Here is a 17,893-nt window from a genome sequence, read left to right on the forward strand (position 1 = left end):
ATGAACTCCACAACTCTATTCATAATATCCCGGTTTGCTGAATCTGCATGATTAGGTTTGTCAAACTCCAGTTCAGGCGACGTGTCTATGCCACTAGCTGACTGGGAGGCAGTCAAAGATCAGTCATCTTCGATTCTGGGTCACGTTCCTCAGGAGCGTTCTTTGTTCCATATTTCAACCCAAATGGGGAAGAATCCTCCTCAGAGGATTGCTCCTCCTCATAAATAGAAATAGACTTAAAAAAGTATTTCCTTGGCAAATGGGTATAAATCTTACCCGTGGGTTGAGGCCATGAAGGGATCGGCTTTGGTTTGCCAATGGCGCTACAGGAATCGACGCAGTCTTCGACAGGAGACGTCCATGTGGTCGACACTGGCTTCGATAAAGTTGAAGGTGCCTTAGACAAAAGGTGTTGTAGAGAATGGTGTTGATGAAACCGTCGGGACTGGTGTCGACGAAGGTTTGGAACCAAACGCCATTTTGTCCAGTGTTGCCTTCGATTTATGCACTTATAGGCTTGTCGACTTGCTCTTTTTCTGAGGTATCGGAGAAGGTTCTCTAGACGGTACCCTCAACGATTTCGCGCCGCATTTACAGCGTTTGGTAGTCTCTGACCTTCCTCTGTCAACCAAAGGATGAGCTGGGGCATGGTCTTCGCGTGACTTCTTCGAGAGGGTTGGGCCGCATTTTCGAAAATTCACATCATTGAGGCTCTGAAAGCCTCCCATGTTCTTGGGGAATCATGTTTAGTTGGACATTTGATAACCCTTGAAGAGTCAAAAGACGAAGGAGGAGATCGGTGACGTCTCTTCTTCGCCTTCTTCGATGAAGAAGACAAAGATTTTCTCGACCGACTCCTCAATCGAGACTTCGACTTACGCCAGTACGACTCCTTAGACTCCCCGGAGTCTTTATTCCTCTTCGAAGAAGCGTTCAAAGTTTCCCTCCCCACCGCCAATTTACCTCGGTGTTCCTTGGGATCTTTTCCTGTTATGGCCTGACAGGACCCGCAGTCATCGGTCCAATGTTCGGAACCCAGGCACCACAGGCAGAACCAAAGGGGATCAGTGATGGACATTTTCTTCCCACAATCCTGGCATTTTTTTTAAGCATGTTTTTGGGGTTAAAGGATTAGAAGATGAAGACATCTTGACGAAAACTGAAGTGCTGTTTCAAATACTCGAAGTGAAATCTTTTGGAAAAACGGAACTGAAGCCAACTGCTGCAGCTCGAGCTATTTGTATTGTGGATGACGTTGACGCGCTACAGCAGCACTCGAGGGACATCCATGCCACGACATCGAGCACAGCGCCCTGTGGTGTGGACATTTTTTTTCTCCAAAGCAGCAAAGCTGATGATACGAATATCAATGATGAGGAATACGTGGGAGGACACAATCCATTTGAAACGTCCTTAATGTGTCTGAATCCTAACCCACCACACCACATACAAAATTAAATTTTACATTAAAAAAAAAATTCATCACTCACCACTGCTTATCAGCGAGTCGCTGCTTTCGGAATCAGAAGGCATTGTAGACAACACACTGTAGGGAGACCCTTCAATGAGAAGGAAGAAAAAGAAATAAGGGTTAGTCCCTCAAATGCTTTTTGGCAGAGATGAGTGAGCCACTTGGATGAGAAACATACGGCACTCACTGCAAACAATGTACATCATGGATAGATGTGCACAGTAATAACCTCTTAGTGCAATAGAGCAAACACAACTCCTGGATTAGTGCTGTCCTGTGACTGTCTACCACTCCCAAAGTTGGACCTTAATACACTGCACCAACATGACTTAGAAGGAAAGAAAAGTGCCCCTTTGGGAGCACCAACATTTCCACCTCCAGTTTAACCTAGGGAATCTGAGCACTCAAAAATAGTAGAAATATGCATGAATGATACCAACCACTCAAAGCTCCTACAAGAACCCTCTGTGCAGCACTCAGTGAAACCTATCGCAAGAGGGAATAAATAAGCCCCACTGCAAAAAGGTGGTAATGTGATATGATTATTTATATAGCGCCTATACACAATGTGTTTCAAAGCGCTTCAAGGCAAGGGAGGGAACAAGGGAAAATACAACCACATTCTTACAGGCCATGAACAGAAATGATGTGAAATTAACTATCGTACTCAGCCTGACGACATTTCAGATAGTGCAAGAGCTAGGACATAGATAAGGGAGGGGGAGAGTGGGAAGGAAATGGAAACAGACAGGCAACTACCGTACTAGGCCTGACGACATTTCTGGTAGAGCCGGAGAAAAACAAAAGGTGAGGGAGAGGGGTGCAGAAAGGGAGGGGAGGAACAAAACAAGCTACTATCATACTAGGCCTGACGACATTTCAGATAGTGCTGGAGGGGTGGTGCGGAGGGGGAAAAAAACAGTAATGGGAGGGTGGAGAAAACAGACGAGGTTGCTATCATTAGGTCCAGGGACAATTCTGATAGAGTAAGTGCAGAGAAGAAAGTAAGGGGAGGAGATAGGAAAAGGGAGAAGGGAAAGGAGGAGAGAAAAGAGAGTAAGCAGTCAAAAGAGTGGAGAAGCAAGAGTGGAGAGCGAATACAATTGCAGAAGTCAGTAGTAACACAATGTTGCAAGCCAGGATACAAGATGAAGATGGGAACAGCATGATTGGTGTGGGGGGGAATGTAGAAATGACACTGCCTCAAAACTACCTTGTACAAAACCCTAGATCCCACGAACAAACAAGAGCTGAACACCAGCAGCATCATGTACGACAAGCCATAATATCACCTAAACACTCCCATTTGGACAAAATTCTTAAAAACAGCAACATCATCCAATTTACCATGCAACCTCTTGCCCTTGTTGCCCCCACTCAAGATTTGTTGGAGTTAAGAGAATCAAGACTATGTATCTAGGGTGGAACTCTCTTCCCTACCGACAGCGCAAAACTTCCAACTCTGTTATTGCTGCTGTGATGAAGCAGATGGTGTAATCACTCCTTTCCCGGGGGTAACCTCTTCCCATGTGGCCAGCCACTACCTGATCCTGACACTCAATTCCTCATGCCTTTATGGCATTCTTTGGTAGACCCCTTCAATCAACCACAAAACCTGCTAATAACATCTTTAGAATATTCTGGTAATGAAATACAGAAAACGGACTATTATTCCCATCTGTATGGAAACACTGGGATGAGGAGGCTGAACAGAGTAATGAAGATCAAGTAAGCCAAGGAGCCTAGGACATGATCAAGTGGTTGCAAGTGCACAATAGGTGTTGGGATATTTAAACCTCCAAACAAGCATGAAGCAGAAGGGTGCTGTCGGAAGGAGCCTCATCCTCCGAGTGCTGACCAAGGGACTGCTGAGCTGCAAAGGAGACCAAGGAGCCGGAAGGCTCGGGAAGTCAGCAGAGGAAGAAGGACTGCAGAAGCAGGTTCGCCATGTTGGGGCCATAGCAGGAAGTGAAAATAAGTCTTACTGACGGCCACAGGAACCAGAGAGCAGTTCCAACACTGCCCGAACAGAGACGGGGGCCCAACAGCAAAACGGGAGCCACGAAGGACGTGGAAGGCGCAAGCTGAAAGCAGTGAGCCTGTGAAGTGGAGACGGGACGCTGGAGAGCTGCTTCACGTTTACCGCAAAAGGACCGAAGAGAGCCATGAAAACCCGGTGAGTCCTAAGAAGGGAAGCTGGGGCACTTCAGCAACGTTATTAAGGAAAGAAAAGTGAATAAAAGGGATTTCAGATCCAATATTTGAAAAGGAATACCAGACTGAATTTAAGAAACAAGAACTATGTGAGAAAGCCCTGGCAGGAGAGTGTATAAATTATAGAATTCATTTTTTTTTATAATGTGCTTAATACCAATGAGTGGTTTCCAAGTGTGGGATCGGTATTTGAACCCGTGTTGCGCCGCGTTGTCTGGGTTCCAAGACAAAACCAGTTACCCCTGAGCTATCCATCCTCCCCAGGCAAAGTCAAGTTTGCGAATGTAAAAAGTAAACCACATGGAAAAGGCGTGGCATTCAAAGTATACCAGGAAAACAGAAGTGTGAGTGAAATTGCAAGTTATGTTATTGGGCATTTGTATAGCGCCTTTTACCATTGGTATGATTCCAAAGCACTGTGGTTTGAACGCCCTCAGGGACCGTAGTCCAGGTCAGTGGAGATAGTGTGGAAAGACCCTGACACAGGAGTATACCAGGTGTCCTTTGAGGGTGGAGCCCACATCGACGTTGTTTGGCTTTCCAAGTCGTTTTGTTGAATAAAGAATCCCAAGGAAGGCCTGATTGCAAATGTATGAAAAAGGTTGGTGTAGAGAAGGAGCCAAGTACCACCACCTCAATCGACCCGTCCCTTTTACCTGTATACTGGAAACCAGAGTATGTGACGTATACAGAACAGCTGAATCGACAAAGAGCAGAATATGGACTCAGTCCAGTGCCAGTGAAAGGGCCAGTACCTAAGAGAATCTGGGAGCCAAGGCACCCATTGAGAAAACCTTATCTGCATACAAAAATATATGATGGCCATCTGAATGAGATCACTGAAGAAGCAGAACCAATAAACAGCAAGGATGAATGGTGAAGATGAAGTACATAAAAAGATGCAGTGATCAGAGAATGCGGATATTCTGTAAAGCATCAAGAAAGCAATAAGGATAAGTGACATCCTGGGCTCAAGGTGAGGAAACTTATGCCACAGAAACAGATGAAGATATTAAATAATTGTACACGTGTACAGATGCAGAAGAAACACAAGTAGCAAAGTAATCAAAGCTAGCTCTAAGCTAATGCCAACGTATACATACATAGGAATGAGAGAATAATGGATGTTTCCACTATACGTATTAAAACAGAGAAATAAAGTTGGTACCCATTAGTGCGCTCCTTGGGAAGAATTACTCAATCACTTGGTTATGTTAATTCCAATTTGTTTATTCAGTATAGGTTCTGGATACTCCATACACTTAAAGTTTCAATAAACAAACTTTGTCTCCCAAATTGTCTCCCAACACGTGTTTCCCCATGACTTTAGCCACGGTTCCTCAGGGGAGATTCCTTGTCATGTTTCTCATAATTCTGATTCAGTATCGATTGGTATTCAATTTTCTTTCTCATCGGCTCTCTATTTGTCTTCCTTTTGTTCTTTTTCCCTTTTTTCTTTTTTTCTTTTTTTTTCCCGGGAACCACGGATGCACAGAGGCAATCGTACCGAGAGAAAGGAACATCTTTGAATCCACAAGAATCTACACACAAGGGAAAAAAAGAAAAAAGGGAAAAAGAACAAAAGGAAGACAAATAGAGAGCCGATGAGAGAGAAAATTGAATACCAATCGATACTGAATCAGAATTATGAGAAACATGACAAGGAATCTCCCCTGAGGAACCGTGGCTAAAGTCATGGGGAAACACGTGTTGGGAGACAATTTGGGAGACAAAGTTTGTTTATTGAAACTTTAAGTGTATGGAGTATCCAGAACCTATACTGAATAAACAAATTGGAATTAACATAACCAAGTGATTGAGTAATTCTTCCCAAGGAGCGCACTAAAGGGTACCAACTTTATTTCTCGGAATTGTACATATATTGCTGCAGCCACAATACAGGCACCCCTGGTGCAGACCCTTGGCCATCTGAGAAAGGAACCAGAGAGGCACAAAGGCTTCGCTCTAGATAGGAACTCAAGCCGACATTGGCTGCAACATCTGTTTTTTTCAAAAATACGTATTAAAACAGGTTGGACGTTAGCAAGGCGGCCTCAGTTTAGTATGTTCCAGTTAAAAAAGCAGACATTGAATTACAGAAGCAGAGCTCATAAAGGCGAGGTTGGATGAGCCCCAAGAAGCCATGGTCTTTTCAACCTGGAGTAAACTGACTTTGGTTACAAAATTGTGTGAAAGAACAAACCTGTTCAGAAGGAATGAACATAACAAGGATAACGTCAGGGGTCTATTGGAATAAAATATTAAATACACGAAAAGGCTCGATTCTATGGTCTCTAGTCACATGGAAGCATGAAGTTGGACGAATGAGATGGTCGCACCTACGCATGAAGGCAGACTGTGCTGCTCACTCCCCAATTTTCTCAGAGCCAAGAACACTCTCAAGGATGAAGTACAAAGGCCTAATTGACAGTAGACCAGTGAGGTGATGATAGATTGATAGGATTATTGGTGAAAAGCTAAAGTAAAGGCAACCTCACCAGCATCTGGACGGCCAGCCTGCAGGTTGCTAAGGTAGGTGGAAAAGTACTGAAGATGGATAGAGTGCCAACCAATTGTAGAGGACCTGCGTATTCAGGGATCCTTCAGTGTGTAAACCAATGGGACGTTGTGCATTTAGTGACATTCATAGTGGTCATTTTTAGAGGAGGGCTTAGTTGCCCACCTGATGTTAGGTAACCAATCACATAGTAACACTTTTTTTTAGACTAGTATGGATTATATACTTAGATGTTCACCCAGAGCCAATCACCCATGCTTATACGTTGTGTAGTTTGCCACGTAGGATGACATTGGTAGTGATGTAGGTCAACAATGACACATTTTGCTTATAAAAGTACAGTTTTTTTCTTAAATGCTTTGAGTTTGAAGATCGAGCGTTTGCGTGGATGTTCGTTATGCTCCCCGTTTTAGACAACTGATAATAAAACAGTCTTCCTTTTGTCAACTTCCTAAGTCGGCTCTATTCTTTGATGTAGGAGTAAGATCTGTATCCCCATCCATCTCGAGGGTAATTGCTGCTCATCAAAGGGGCTGGACTATCCAGTTCATTGGGGAAGGGAGACATTCTTTCTAGAAGTGTATTGCAATGCCAAAAGGAAGGAGATATCTTCTTGGGCTTTAAGGAACTTTGATTGCCTTATTAATCTATCGTATTGGTGAAGAGAAACCTGGGGAAGGGAGCCATTCCCTGGAACTGTGAATACTATCCCATGATAAATTTTGTGTGGGAGTTACACCTTTCTTTTGAACTTGAACATTTGTGCACTTCCAATGACAAAGCCATTACCCTTAACACCTTAGAGTTACTTTTAGAATGTAAGGGCTAGAATAGGATTTTGGACACAGGAGATTTTTGCTTCCAACATCTTGACACAGGCCATACCATTTATGTTAGGTTGAGGTAGAGAAATATCGCCTAGAGTAGGGATGATGAGGAATGTTCCAACCCCAATTTACTTTGAATAAAAGTTTATGACCAGAATCATGAGTTCTCTGTGTCCGTCTCTCATGCCTGGCTCCTCACACTGCCAACACCTTATTCAAGGGATCCAGGTTTACATCAGGTTCACTTGGATTACCCAGCAACTTCAAATGATCTGGTTCATAGGCAACTGAAGCAGCATTAGCCAATGAAGAAAAAACAAATTAATTTGCTTTTTTGAAAATAGAACACTTCACTTCATTTGTAAAACAGTGGCCACTTCTAAATCTGAAGTATGGTACCAACATGACTGAATGCAAAAGCCCTAACGGACAGATTGCAACATTAAACTTAGATCGTTTGGAACCTTTGAGGTGTTTATAATTCTTCTTCAAGTCTTTCAGGGAAGGCATTGGACAACATGGGAATCTTCCGCTTGATTTTGATTGCCAAGAGACTGCCAACAAGGAATTGCATGTGGGTTTCTAGCAGGGTACTGCATCTAAGTTGCAAGGAAGAACCCAGTGATTTGGAAAATGTCCCTCTTTGGGTTGGCAGGGGAGGGCCACCTCAGAATGAAATGACAAGGTAATGTTAGTATTTGGATTTACAAGGTACTGTCCAGAGATTTGGCAGTTTTCCACTCTGGATCTGTTGACAAGTTAATCCTGTCATTTCCTGTACACAGAGGAGTGCCCACGTTGATTTCCAAGTGAGTGCCCCATGCTATTGGAAACCACACTTTAGATCAATCTTTCCCAATGAAACTAAATGAGCCATGTAATGAATCAAATTGCTACTGGGAACCCTTGTGTTCCATTAAACTTAATTTTCGCCCCAAATTATATCTTCCATTGGTTGTTCAAGAGACAAGAATACATTTGCTGCTAATAATAATCATAATAAAATTTGGGATACAATATATGGTCTACTCACTGAGAAACATATTTTAAAGCACTTGGCAACAGATGGCTGAATTACCAATTATTATTAGCACATGGATTTCATTATTGACCATCTCATAGCAGTCAATAAATACTGGTATTGAATGCATTCCGACTTCAAACGCAGACAGAAAAACCACAATACAACTTCTAAGCTTAATTACATTTACAAACACTCCCTCCGTGGTAGGATCTCCTACACCCAATGAAACACCCAATTTACCACACCAAAGTAAAAGCTACAATTTGTGAAAAGCATTCACTTTTTATACAGAAATGGTTTCTTTTTACATTACTCCTTAGGCATGCTCATGTTCAACCTAGTTTGCAATTGAAATGCTGAACTTAGAAAGACATCCTTGTTTTTAAATATTACAAAATAAAGCACAATAAGTTTGGAGCATTTATTTTACTCACTAGTAAACGTTTTCTACTTTACAACCACAACTCCAACACTTCTATTGTCACTACCAGTATGTGCTAGCCTTATAGAAGGGGTAAACATCACTTGGAATAATGACCCTCCCCAATTTCTGCCCCCTGGCTTTGCCTCAGTCATAACTTGTGGCATTCATTATACTGCGTTAATGACCCCTCCCTCTGTCTAAAAGGCTATAATATTACCCACGTTTTAGTATTGATTTCCCATTGGAGGCATGAGGCGGTCCAAAGGAGAATCAATCTTCCCAACTGTGCAGCAGCTCCAACTCAAAGGCAAAAACTCTTCTGAGCATCCTAGCCTCTCCCTATTATGAGGGACCAGCATTCAAGGTTTTCAAACAAAAAGATTTCCTGGTTTATTTTACACATTACACTTGGATGAAACAATTAAAGTTCTCACTGGAAGTTAGTTCAATGCCTTGCTGACATTTCTGTAAGTTTACTGGGGCCTTAGCAATTTGTCACTTCAGGACCCACTATAAAGAAAAAGACCAACCAGTTTGCATTTAAAAGGCCCATGTTTCGGAGTCCCCGAGGAGGAAAGATTTCACTACTCACAGATCCGCCATTGGATCTCCCAACGAAACTTAACACCCCTAGAGCTCACACGAACAACTTCTCCTCCGAGGCGGAACACCTCCACCCTCTACAAACTCCTGGAAAAGTCAAACCCAGAAGTAAAGGAAAGATATATGACCAACTGGGAAAAAGACCTGGGACGCCCTTAGGACCCAGAGGCATGGAACAGAATATGGTTGAGGCGCCACAAAACAACCCAGTGCATCACCAACAGGGAAGGAGGGTATAAAGTGTGCTACAGGTATTATATCACGCCGGCCCAGCTGCACAAGCCAGCGCCATCACATGCCCGAACTGCTGGAGAGGATGCCCCCAAGAGGGATTGCTATTCCACCTACTCTGGGAATGCCCGAAAGCAGCGCACTACTGGAGAGGAGTGCTGAAGCATATCCAAGCAATCACAGATCTCTGCATCCCATGGGATCCCGGAATCATCCTACTGGGGGAACGGGGGACATGCCCTTATCGGGGAACATAGCCCAGCTGTGCACCCAACTGCTAACAGCAGCTAAGATAGCCCTTGCCAGACTCTGGAAGCACCCCGAAGGACCCTCTATACCTCTATGGCGGGCTAGGTTTTGGGACATTGCCACAGCAGAAAAGATCACAGCACTTCACATGGGCAAGCCAAACCCCTTCCGGAACACATGGGCCCCCATTCATGGGACTACGCAGAACGCTTCCCCGCACTCACACAAAGGCCCCCAATCACCCACTGGCTGGACTAACCGCTGAGGAACAATCACCATGCAGAGACTGCACCACTCCCAGGAGGGGCATCTCCACTCTCCTAGTTCCTGATTAATGGAGAGCCAGACTATGCAAAGAAAGAATTGTGCTATATTATATCTTGCTAATACTTTGATATTTTATTAGTTAACAAAAAACAAAAGACCTATGTTGAAAAAAAAAAAGGCCCAAGTTTGCTTTTTATTATGAAATAATATTGCCTTTAAAAACGGATTGTCCCATAACACAATCTTTTTTTTTCAAATGTATGTTTTTTATTTTCATGGTTCGACAATCTTACCGACATTCAGCTCAATACATTCAGGTTCAGAATCCAATCATGGCAATACCAGAACAAACGGTAATTGTAATATCTCATTGAAAGACGCAATACAAAGGCTGGCAATTCCCTGGTCATTCCTCATACCCACCATGCTACCCCCACCAACTTCATCAAAATGATAGAAAAATGTTAAAGCCCAGTTGGCTTATGTGGGCAATGGACATTTTTACAGAATTCAATGAAAGGGGACCCGGTAAGCAGTGATTCTGGGGCATTAATTAGAACGTAAAGCAGTAATCTTTTCCATCAAGATAAACACCATGACTTATCACCACAAATCAGGCACACTAGGACTATCAATATTCTTCCTCTCAGGATCAATGTTACCCATGCTGTCACTAGTAGATGTGATCAGCTAAATATACGCCAACGCCCCTCCCTACTCAACATCACCCAGAATAAATCAACCGATTCAAGGGAAGCAGGATGCCAAAAATCTCTCAAATTCTGGCCAATAACTACTCCCAAAAGATTTGAGCTTCAGGGCAACACCGCCACATGCGAGTTAATATTTCAAGTTTGCCACAACCCTTCAACAAAGTGGAGAATAAGAGGCGAAAATCCTCTGGAAAGGGGCTGAGGGCATTGTGCTGAATCCTGCGGATCCCTCATTAAGGCCCTGCCTTAAGTCTCCTCGAAGGTGGCCAGGGAAAGGCAGATGCTTCCTGATCCTGACCTTTGGGGTGGTGTGCTGCGGGAGGATAACCTAGGAGGAGATAAGGCCCAGGGTGTTGAGGAGATCCCGTGGGATGAGACAGTATTTATCTTTGAAAGGGAAGAACCTTTAAAAAGGTACCAAGCCATGTAATGGCTTATTGTCGTTATGATGTGTCCGAGTGGATGTGGGTAAGGCTGGTGTGACATTAAGACCCCAAAGATGGAAGGACCATTTGAGACTACTAAGGTCAAAAATCCCCCTTATTCTGAGTTACAGCAACATGAAATCTATAAATAATGATTTAAATGAACTGCCTTCTTTTCCAATCAACTCTTGTAACTTTTCCTTAAATGGATTTAAGAGAACTAAATCGGCATTTAAAAATGAAGAGCCAACAAGAAAACCCAAGTATGTTGGCTGGGACTACAAGTACCATAATTACCTAAGTACCAGAACGAGGAAGAGGGCTCAAGAGCAATGTAGCAGGAGTAGTCACCTGGTTAAGAATAAGGACCTACACCTTAGGGAAGCAGAGGCTTAAAAGGCCCCCTCAGGTGCAGGCCATCAGATGGAGATGGAGGTGTTACAGTAGTTGTCGCCACAGCAGCAGTAGCAGAGCAAGTGCAAGTTGCTGGCAATCCAAGCAGAAGTTGGTGGAAAGAAGGGACACAGGAACTTTGACCGAGCAGATTGCTGCTGCCTGTCCTGAGAGTGTTTGTCTTCCCCTAAATTTGAAGTGCAGAGGTTGCACAGCGGAAGGTGTGAAGAAGACTGCCTTTCCCCATGTGAACCCGATTGCCCAGCAGGGAGCGTGCCGGAGACCGTGCCTGAAAGTTGTTGTGCAGCCAAGGGTCTTGGGAGCAAGAGGAGCTCCGTGACTGCCTGGTGGGGACGAAGACGCCTTCACAGAGGAAGGGTGTGTGTCCAAAAGAAGCCAGAAGGAGTCCAAGTACTGCAGCACATAAAGGGAACAAGACAGAAGCCGATCAGTGTTACTGAGCGTTCTGAACCCTTGCGCAAACAAAGGCAGGCAACTGTAGCCAAGCGGAATCACTCACGTATGAGTGAAAGCAGAAATAAACCAGCCGTTGATCATCGGACAATGGGAAGTTACAAAAGTGGCACTCACGTGTGAACAAGCTTCTCCCTATTACTTGCGTAAACACTCTGAATCAAGTTAATTAAACCGCTGAAAACAGAAAGACTAATAGCGTGGGCTTAAAAAATGACTGAGGGAAAGGTTAACCAAAGAGTCAATTGTGAAGCTATTAAAGTTAAAGTAGCACTGAAATTAAGTGACTGAACATTGAATTGTCAGTTTGAGGAAACAAGCACGGCCCAAGCCAAGAGTGGAATAAGCATTGTCCAAGCTTTAGAGTGAAACAAACATTTTCCACAGCCAAACTTGGTGCAAGCATTGCGCTAGGCCAAGAGGGGTACAAGCATTGCCTAAGCCAAAGGTTGTGCAAGTATTGTCTTCAGCCAAAATAAACTAACAAATTTGCTTTGGTGGGCAGAAAGCAAAGAGGCGAATGCAAGGTTGCAAAAAGGTGACGCCTGTTGATTATAAATGTTGCCAAAAGCTATAAAGAGCAAAGGTAAAATGACATCCTTATGGGCAATTTTGGTTGTGGATATGGCAGAAAAACAAGAGTGGCAAAAAGGCTGCCCTTCTGAATGCTCAGAGAAGGAGTGCCTTGCTTACTTGGAAGGGGGGCAGTAAAGTGGATCTTGTCCTTTCTAAAAAGAAATTGTTCAAAGTCATAAAGATACAAACTGCTGGAGCTGTGATAAATATTAATGTTGCAGAAAGACAAGTGGCAAAGAGCCTACCCTTCTTCCAAATAGTATTTTATTGATTTTGTTATCAACATTAGTCCAACAAATAACTTGAGTAGAGCTACATCAGATGTCACATACACTGTAAAACATTACAATGCCTGAATTTCTTGAAACAAAGCTGATCAAGAATCTTCACATTTGTAGGACGTGACCCTGATGGCTTTTTAACTTTTGGTACCCAAGAACAAGGAGACCCCACCCAAACAACCCACCCTTCCCATCTGGGAAAAACAATCTTTAATTCAAGTGTTTTTAATTTCACAGCACTACTTATCCTTCGGATCTAGCTATGTACATTTAAAGGAAAAGAATCACTAGTACACCTTTTTGTTCAACCAAGGCCCATGTAGCGCATATGATATATAAGGTTTCTGGTCAGCCCACAGGAAATTAATGTTCGCTTTACCTCTATGTGAAAGGGTTCTGGGATTACCACTGGGTCTGATTGGAAAAGAAATGACAGCCTTGGTAGTATATTCATCTTGATGGATGTGAATCTGGCGGTCCAGGAGCGCACTATTTTAGACCACCTTTGCAAATCCGCTTTAATGGTTTCCCACAGGGGCAGGACGTTTGCACAGAAAAAAATGTATTCATTTTTTTGTGATCACAACTCGCAGATACTTAATTCCGTCAGTTTGTAATTGGAATCCCCAATCCGGCAACAAATGACCTGGAAGGGCAGAGGCTTGCTTCAACGTGAGCGCTTGCGTTTTTGTTTAAATTTGTGCTTAACCCCGATAGTGTGCCGTACTCTGACAGAGTTGTGAAGAGGGCTGGGATAGACACTGTTGGTTAGGTTATATATGCCATAATGTCATCAGCAAATAATGCGAGTTTGTATTGACGCCCAAACCTAACTAACCCCTTAACTGGACATTAGCACTGATAGCTTGCACTAGCGGTTATAATACCAGGGCAAACAAAAAGTCACAGGGGGGCATCCCTGGCACATGCCTCCTGTCAAAACAAAGGTAACCAAAGGTCCCCGATGCAATACTATTAACCACTACTTTAGCTTTGGCGTCTTGATATAACGCCGGAGTTGTCCATTGTTGGCCCAACCCATTGCATAACTGCGCGCAGAAAGGGCCATTCCACCCTGTTAAATGCCTTCTCTGTGTCAATCGACAGCAGAGTAGGAAAATCATTGAGGTTGTAAATGGAGGCCATCAGATCCAGGGTTTATCAACACACTGCCTGCCCTTAACATATCCAACCTGGTCTGCATGTACTAATTGGGGTAGGACCCGATCTTGGCATCTACATTTATTAGTGATATGGGATGATATGAGGTGCATTCCGTGCTATCCTTACCTTCCTTTGGAATAACTATTATTCGAGACTCTAAATGATGGTTGGGCTTGGCTGGTTTCTAAAATGTTATTGAAGAGTTCCACAATAAATAAATAAATAAATAAATAAATAAATAAATAAAAATAAAATAAAATAAAATAAAATAACCTAAAGAGTTACTATAGGCCTTATAAAAGGCTGGCGTGAACCCATCCTGCCCTTATGCCGAGCCTGCTTTAAGCTTAGATATAGCACTTTGGACTTCAATTGTTATCAGGGCATTTAGTAATACTAGATTGTCATTAGCTAGCGGAACACTGGGACAATTTGATAGGTATCGCACCAGGTCTTCTGCCAAGCCTCCTCCCTCAGCAGTATATAGGGAAGCATAGAATCGTCAAAGCGTTTAGTGATGGCAACCGGGTTAATCAGTTCACTCCCATCTAACCTTGTGTACAGCCCTACCTGCTCTGATTTCGCAGGCGTGCAGCCAGCATGGTATGGGCTTTGTCACCCCTCTCATAAAATGTTTGCTTCAGGAACCAAATCTGGATTAACGCTTTATTGTGCCATGTGTCGCTAATTTCTTTGCGTAACATTCTAATATTTGTCAGCGTTTCCTCTCAGAGGGCTGTTTCTGTTTGAAGCAGCAGTTCCTTCCGTTTGATTTCTTTTTTTAAATGCAGATTCCCTCAACAGCTTGGTTCTGTTCCTGAACACCCCTTGTGCTATCAGGACACCCCCAGAATGTGGTTTAGCCGCTTCCCGAACTATACCTAATGTGAGTTCACCCGTGGCATTGTTTATCAAGTAACGTCACTTCTTCAGCAAGGCATCTCTGAAGATCATGTCTGTGGAGAGTATCATTACAAATCCACTTACGATCTGTCTGTGGGGGCGGGCCTAAATCAAGTTCCAATAGACATTTCATGGTCAGACCATCCCACAATCTTAATAGTAGCCGTAAGTATGGCGTATTCTTATGCTTCTATTAAGACGTAATCGATCTGTGAATATGTCAAGTGTGGCGGGGAGTAAAAGGTACATGCTCTTTTCTGCGGGTGCGTCTCCCTCCATGTGTCTATCAGGTGGTTAGCTTTCAAGAGATCGGGGAATCCTTCGCTGCCTGGGCACAGTGGAGGGGTTGCTCCCTGTCTCATGGAATCCCAATCCAAAGTGGGGTTCGATCTAACATTAAAGTCCCCTCCTCATATTAGCAGGCCTGTTTTCAGCTGTCTAAAAAAGTGAAGAGTTATCTACTGAAGGCTAGCTGGTTTTGATTAGGTGCGTATGTCGAGCAAAGAGTCCCTGCACGTGATCTTACCTTCCCATTAACCACAATGCATCTCCCCTCCTCGTTTCTATGAATCTGTGGTACTTGGAGGTCTAAGGATTTCCTGTATGATGCCCACCCGTCCTTTTTTGTGTTGAACCGACTACCACAGTGCCCCTCCCAATTCCTTCCCACCCACTTTACTGTTCTCCCTTTTTAAATTTTGTTTCTTGAACAAACACCACAACTAATTTGGAGAGTTTGAATTCTCTCATTAGCATGGAGCGCTTTTGCATCGAGTTCAAGTTATTAACATTAAGTGACCCAAACTTTATCCTGTGACGCCACAATCAAATGTCTGTTGCTTCCTTTCTGCCTTGGTCAATCGACAGATTGGCCCAGTGATCTTATAAAGAGGTGTACAGTGGTTGAAGGCTATATATTGACAAGGCTGTTTCTTCTCCACCAAATGTATGTTGCTGGCAACAATCTTTTTAACCCAATGTGAATTCCCACCTCCCCAAACACAAGCCCTCCAAACAAAAAGTGCCTTCATCATCACTTCTCTGCTGCTGGAGACGCCCTAAAATAAAAAAGGGGCACACTTCAGGATCCCCTCACCGAGCTATGTACAACATGAGTCTACCTATTTTCAGAATGGTAGAAAACATACCACAAATGCAAATGAAAGTTTCACAAACATGACTTAGGAGCGTGCAGTGTAAGGTTTCTTTTGCTCATTTTGGACCCCTCCCCTCTCCTTCTAGGCCCATACTAACAGTTTAAACCCTTTCAGGGTAATTCATGTAATAAATGTGCGCCAAAAAAGGGAGTGCAAGTGTGAAAAATGCAGCACATGCGTGCAAAATCCGCGCATGCAGCCGTTTGTCGATTCATGCAATGCGCTGCGCGTGTAAATTCTGGGATGTGCGCCAAATCCGTGGGTGGCGGGCGCAAACATCACCAAACGCCATGCGCGAAGCGCACAGGGAAAGCGCACAACGTGGAGCGCACACAAGAAAAGTGGGCGTAACACGGGGTGTAACACGCCAAATGGGGAACAACGCGTGAAAATGTGGGCATAACGGGGGAAGTGCAGGAGGTAAATGCTTGCAACGGCTACACGCGCGCTAACACCACATATTCATGGAATCGTACAGGGGACATCCATGCACCAAAAAATACGCGCACAGGCCTAAACACGTCCACCACACGAAGGCAGGCGGTAGCGTCCCTGCGCATAACAAAGGTGTGCGCAAACAAACACGTACATACAGCTACGATGAATGTCCCATTCTGTGGCCCCCCTAGGAGAAATGACATATCACGCAATGCACGGGCATCCAATAAAAGCAAGAAAAAGAGATAAGCGACCCCTGTAGCCCACGTGTGCGTCAAAAAACACACGCAGTACGATGTTGCAGCCAGGAACCCCAAAAATACGTACGTGATCAACACGCAGGCAAGAATGGGCGGAAAAAGAGGGGTACGCCACAAAGAGGGACACCAGAAGTGGGAAAAATAGCGTGTGGGACTCACTGTCTGCCTTGCGTGTAGACGAACACGTAGCCAACACACACTCACTGTGAAGTAATTGCGTGTGAACCCCAACGCCTGGAAAACACACGCACTGCTTTCCACGAAAAGCACATACAGAGCTATGGGGTGTGGCTTGGAGCCAAAAAAATGGCCGGTCCAGCTCTGTGAGAGCTCCCGGCTGTCACGCATCCACCAGAAATGCACCGGTGAAAGGCGACTCGCAGCTTATCCTATCGGCAACCCTGATGGCAGAAGCCACCCTGCATAAATTGGGCTAGCCCCCGTCCTGCTGCGAGCCTGCGGGCCGAGGCAAAGCCGTGAGGTCTGTGGGGCCGGTGGAGGGCGGGAGCCTGCGCCCAAAATGGCGGTCGGGATGATCTAACGGACCCCGGAGCGGGGAAACACACCGAACCTCAGTCGGAGAGCACGGCCTCCAGTGCAGCGGCCAGCTCTGCACTGTCCGCCAAGAAGGAGCCGGAAAAGAACCAAACAGAGAGCTGCCTTCGGGACGACTGTGTCAGCGCCCGGCGACCCGGTGGGCAGCGGTCTGCCTTTGTGGGCCGGGAGCAAGGGGCCCCTGCCTGGCGGTGCCCTGAGGCGCAGGAAGTGGAGGATCCCTCGGGAGCGGCGGACCGCCTCGCTGAGCCTACCGGGCGGGAGCCAGGAGGGGAGCTGTCCTCGGGGTGACGGGACTGACTATCACCAGGACCTGCGGGACCCCCGCAACAGCCGCGGGGGGGTGAGATCGGTAGGGGGGGCAGCCCCGAACTCTAGCGGCCTCCCCAACCTCGGAGGGGAGAATCGGTATCCCCGGGCACCCCCACGGCACAACGCATTACGCCCAGGCGGGGCACAGCGGAGCTGGCCGCTCCACAGACCCCAACTTCCATAGCGTCCACTGGGGCGCAATAAGGAGGGGCAAAGCAGAGGTTCCAACCAACACACTGCTACCATCAGCAACCATCAGGCCCCCAGCGAGTGACCACCCAGGGCATAACACAGCACATCAGCCTTGAGGAACAAGCCAAGCCCCCCCCCCCCCCAGGCCTCAGTAAACCAGGCAATCGGGAGAAGGCCTGCGCCACCCGCAACCCAAAGTGCCAACCGCGCCAACAAACAGCG

At 45.1% G+C, this 17,893-nt stretch overlaps 1 protein-coding gene across 9 annotated transcripts in view; it reads right to left on the reverse strand.

The window, feature by feature from the left end:
• The window catches only part of DLG5 (discs large MAGUK scaffold protein 5), a 1,559,980-nt gene that overhangs the window by 1,471,409 nt on the left and 70,678 nt on the right, over positions 1–17,893 (reverse strand). For 8 of the 9 annotated variants that reach the window (XM_069611004.1, XM_069611003.1, XM_069610998.1 and 5 more), the window contains exon 2: positions 1,491–1,559. The exons of the other annotated variant lie outside the window; for it this stretch is intronic. In XM_069611004.1, coding sequence (XP_069467105.1) covers positions 1,491–1,559 — 69 coding nt within the window. The remainder of the gene's footprint in view (positions 1–1,490; positions 1,560–17,893) is intronic. 9 annotated transcript variants of the gene reach the window in all.

This window comes from Ambystoma mexicanum, chromosome 8, assembly GCF_040938575.1.
Source record: "Ambystoma mexicanum isolate Mex_15411 chromosome 8, UKY_AmexF1_1, whole genome shotgun sequence".
In the NCBI taxonomy this organism is placed as follows: domain Eukaryota; kingdom Metazoa; phylum Chordata; class Amphibia; order Caudata; family Ambystomatidae; genus Ambystoma; species Ambystoma mexicanum.